The following is a 4,828-nucleotide window of genomic DNA, read 5'->3' as shown; positions in this document are numbered from 1 at the left end:
CACGCAATTATTTACATGAAACCAGCTTGTGTGCAGGTGAGAAGAAATAAAAAGGCAAAACTTCATAAAAAGGTTTATTATAAAATAGTAAAAACCATGAGCTAATCTTAAAATCTTAGAACTAAGCTTTCAGGGATATGTACAACATAAATAATTCAGTCTCTAAAACGTCACGGACGCTAATAACTACACAGGCATAAATTATCTAACCTAAAGATTACTTTAATATTCTAACATCTGGTTTAAAGTAAGGTGAATTAATTGGAATTATAGGAATGGGGCTATAGTCCCCTCTAAAACTTAGCCTACCGTTTGTTTCGTCTCTTGAAACAAACAAAGCTAATAAAGCGGAAGCTGACATTAAACCTAGACCACATAAACCTAGCAAGTAGATTAAAATTTGTTGTATTACAGGTAGTACTTGAAATAGTATCGTAATCAAGAGATTTATTTCGTGAGGAATATCACCTAACCTCATTTGCAACCAAAACAGTGGTAGAACTAGACCATTGAAAGGTTCCGTTTTAGCATTATATCTAGTTTGACCTATATCTAAATTAATTTGTATCTTAAGACTCGCCTCAATTGGTACACCTAGTTGTGGCTGTAGAACGAAATAAGAATCGTGATCTTCTTTATTAGGTTGCATCCCTTCAATCTGTTGCAGTAGAACGGGATGAGCGTTATAAAAGTGCGGTTGCGATATCATTATAGGAATATCGTAGTAGCAAGGAGACAAAGAACCCAATCCTTTCAAAGGACACTTCCCTTTAACACAGTAACACGAATTTTCCGGATTCTCTTTAGGCGTTGCCAAAAATAAAGGATCCACTTCGAAAATCAACCCACTGTGTCCAGTTTTAGTTTGTATGGGTTCCTTATAGTTAAACGGGACGGGCCGGCAAAAGGCACGTCTGTACATTTTGAGGGTTGTGTTTTCGCCCACGTTTGGAGGAAACACGGTACCATCGAAAGCTCCTTCCACCATGTTACACCTGCTGTTGGTTGCGACGGGTTCGTCACTATCGATGTAACCCCAATGTTTCAACCCAGGAGATCCGTTCCAGCGATGGATATGGTACACGGCTAATCTTTCAGCTTCTGTGAGGATGGGACTGGCGGAAACCTTGTCTGGGTGAAGGTTAAGAGTGACTATGTTGCTTGCGTTATCTAAAGCCATTAGCTATATCAGTGGTTAGTTTGGTGTTGCTTACAACCAACTTACCCTATCGAGGATTCCAAATCTCTCGAAGTTGATCCATGAAGGGATTGCTTTGTGGGCAAGGGTGACCAGCTGGTCGTCGTAACCCCACAAGTACTCAGCAACGGAAAGGTTGAGGAACGATTGAGTGTTCAGGGCTTTGCTTATTCCAGAGACGGCTAAGTTTGCAAAAAAGTCGTTTTCAAGGGACGCAGTTATACCCTAAAGAGTTATGGGTTATGGTTGCTTGGGTTAGTGCGTGTTTACTTACCAGCAAGGGTATATTGGGAGATATGATTCTGTCTTCTTTGGGGTCTCCAACGGACATTTCTCTTTGAAATTTCAAATACCGACGTGGTTGAAATGTCATGGTTCCATCCTCGTTGAAAGTGGCATTATTGTTTAATAAGATCTCTCTAAAAATGACGTTGTAGGTAAGGTTTAGATTACAAGTGTGAACTTACTGGTAAACATAAGGCCCCACTTGTACCACCTTCAGTTTTTCTTTTCCCGCCAAAAACTCTTCAGAGTTCGTTACGTTGAAGATGAACGTATCGATGTAAACACTGTATGGTGGAGCTGACCACAGTTTTGTGAAAATTGTACCTGGTGCTAAAGTAGCCACCTTCTTGATGATGAGTTGCAGCGGGTGGTACACAAACATCAGGAAGGCGCTGCACGTCATGATGGTCCCTAACATCAGTAATATCAGAAGCCCTGCAAAAGAACCATTGTCAGTGATATTGAAAGTCTCCTCGAAAAATCATCTTAGTTCATTGCCACTCAGAGTCAATGTACTTTCTAGATTATATAATGTCGGGTGTCAAACATTACCATAAAATATTGGTTAAGGTCGCTTGATAATTAGGAAATGGCTTAAAAATTATTGTGTCGGACGACGACGCTTATGACTCGGTCAATGTTATTACGTGTAAGTGCTCATTGTGAGGCGAGGTAACGCACATTTTAGTGAAAGATAGCTCGCGGATATTATCGGAAATTTTTGACCTTTCGCGCAATTAATTCTAAATGTGATTCATTTTCTTATCATTTCGAAGACATGGTTTTGCCTTGATGGAAGGATTGTTTGAGTGAATTTAATGATCAAATGATAATTGTTAAGTCAATAGTTTTATGCGCATTTGCATTTGAAATGTCAATTTGTGTTTGTTTGTACGGTAGTCCGGAAAATTTGATCGAGTGTAAAGTTTACTTTGGAAGTACAGGTTATATGCAAATTTGATTGGATTTTGAATTCTTTATAGGGCAAGGAAAACTATCACAGTTTTAAAAGTAAGCAGATGTTTTCGACTATGCGTAAAAAATTTCACTCGCCTTGACTTTAAAAATGCGTAAAACATTGAACTATATTTTACTTATTTACATAGGGCGACTTGAGTATATTGTAAAACTTAAGTAAGCTTCTAATACTAGTTTCATAATTTAAATGAATATAAAGACGATCTTCCAACTTGTGACGTTTAGAATATTGCTGTGTTTACCTAGGCACAACATAACATCAAATAACCACCATCTTTGAATGTTATGTCAAAGTAATGTGTGCTCATCTTGTATTTATTGTATGATTATGCCATGCTTGTGTAACGTCTGATAACCAATTCAAAGTTCAAAAGCCATTGTTCAAGTTCATTACTGTTTTTTTTTCAACTTTTTGGTGCAAAACATGGTATAAGTTAAGAATAATAATAATAATAATAAATATTTTTGTTCTGATCACATTGCAACCATTTTTTTAATTTTGCTGATTAATGCTTTTTAAATAAATTACATTTAAAATAAAAAATTTGCATAAAAACCTTGGTCATACATTTCTGTCTCATTAGCCGCTGTAGATGTATGTACACATCGCTGCAAAAAATTCGTCGCCACAAAAATATTACACTTGGTTGTCCTTTTAGCTCTGAACGTGCGAATAAGTCGGATTTATAAATCAAAAAATGAAAAATGTCCAGAAAAGCGCGATTTTTTGCTGTCGGCCGACTGAAGCGAAGTTATTTTGTGCTTCTCCTTGGCCAAGATTACGTTGCAAATACCTTGATATTGGGGGTCAGATCGGCAAAACAGCCATGATATATTATTTTCTCCGACTTTAAATGCATTATTCCACGAATGCAATGACTTAACTTCCTAGGCATAATTCCTAAAAAGCGGCTTGTTTGATTTAAAATGTCAATATTTTGGTGAACTCTGAAACAATGCTAACAGATAAGTTCAACACTAGTCAATGATTAACCTTAGCAGTGTCATCGTGGTTAATATTCTTATCAATGAAAGTTAATAAAACGATATTTCGATAATTGTGTATGTTGTTTTAAGACGGTGTTAAATATTTAACGTTTTGTTTGTTCTTCCGGTAGAGATTTTGACTGTATTTGGCCATTTTGACTTTGAATTAAAGTGAAGCGAGATGACACGTGCGTGCATCTCTATGAGAGGTAATTAAGTGCGTTAATGAAATAATAAGTCGAAATAATGAATCAACATTTTTGTATGGTTTTAAAAATTTGAAAATTTTGGTTTTGTCAAAGTGACCGTGATGTAAAGTACGTCAAACTGCAACAAATAGCAAACGTGGGCAACTCGTACGTGGGTGACATTATGATTTGTTACGTGTGCTTGCTAAATATGTACGGAAGGAAGTTTAAAGATGCCTTATCCGCATAAATATTAATGACGAATTCGACAGTTCAAGATCAAAATTGTGGCCGCACAGAACACCAACATTTTAGAAATTACCCTTAATAAGGGTTTCTATTGTGATTTTAACTTTAATTATTTTTTAATGTGAAAAATTGCCTTCACGACTAAATCAAATTTTTGTGAAATTTTCAAAAACTACTTACGTGAGTTAATTTTGTACTTCACCTCCATCGTGTCACAGACTCAAACTTGCACTAACACTGAACTAGTTCTTATCAGTAGAGGACAAACAAGATACCGACAGTCCAACTTAAATGGTAAAATAATCCACTAGCAAGAGTTCTGGGGGTTTTTAAAAGACGGTAGCCGGCTTACCTATATACTGAGTGGGAGAAATTGATAGATATGACGCTCGAGGTTGGCGCTTCTCAAGAACTTTACCTGCCCCACCAAAAATATGGTCAACGCATATTTGACGTTTGTTAATGATCAGACGTAATATTAAAAATAGAAGCATCATGCGACAGAATGATGTCAAACTAAAGAAAAACGTCCGCTGCTTGCACATTGCACCCACTAAACTTCCACTGAAAGGACATTTGATGTTGTGAAAGAAAAACCTAGCATGATTGAACCAGAAACAGACCGGTAGGTATTTTAGAAAGGTGTGCAATAGAAGGTAATCTAAAATTATGCAAGTAGAGAGTGGTTAACAAGTCATATGAGGCTTTGACAATTTCTGCAAAACCACGCATTTTGAACTTGAACGCGCGAACTAGATGGATGTGGCGACATGACGAACCTTCAACTTAACATCGAAGGATTTTTTCGAATACTCGTAAAGCTGGCAATTTGCATTCATTCGTGAATTACTAAATTCGGCCTAAATTGTAAGGTTTTCGAGATACAACCGCAAAACACCTGTTTAGAAGTTCTTAAGGTTGCCATAAATCGCAAAGTTATTCG

The 4,828-nt window shown here is 36.8% G+C and overlaps 1 protein-coding gene across 1 annotated transcript; it reads right to left on the bottom strand.

The window, feature by feature from the left end:
* Positions 1-61: 61 nt before the first annotated feature.
* On the bottom strand, positions 62-4,407 carry LOC135127109 (lysosome membrane protein 2). Its single transcript, XM_064053436.1, has 5 exons — positions 4,066-4,407; positions 1,666-1,918; positions 1,473-1,617; positions 1,226-1,423; positions 62-1,183 (listed from the first exon to the last, which is right to left on the bottom strand). The coding sequence occupies exons 1-5, from the start codon at positions 4,091-4,093 to the stop codon at positions 218-220; spliced, it is 1,590 nt and encodes a 529-aa protein (XP_063909506.1). The 5' UTR covers positions 4,094-4,407; the 3' UTR covers positions 62-217.
* Positions 4,408-4,828: the final 421 nt, after the last annotated feature.

The sequence above is a fragment of the Zophobas morio genome, unplaced genomic scaffold (genome assembly GCF_036711695.1).
Source record: "Zophobas morio isolate AGI-343-1 ecotype UQ-CSIRO unplaced genomic scaffold, CSIRO_AGI_Zmor_V1 ptg000011l, whole genome shotgun sequence".
NCBI classification, from domain to species: domain Eukaryota; kingdom Metazoa; phylum Arthropoda; class Insecta; order Coleoptera; family Tenebrionidae; genus Zophobas; species Zophobas morio.
This window is presented reverse-complemented; position numbering and strand designations above follow the sequence as displayed.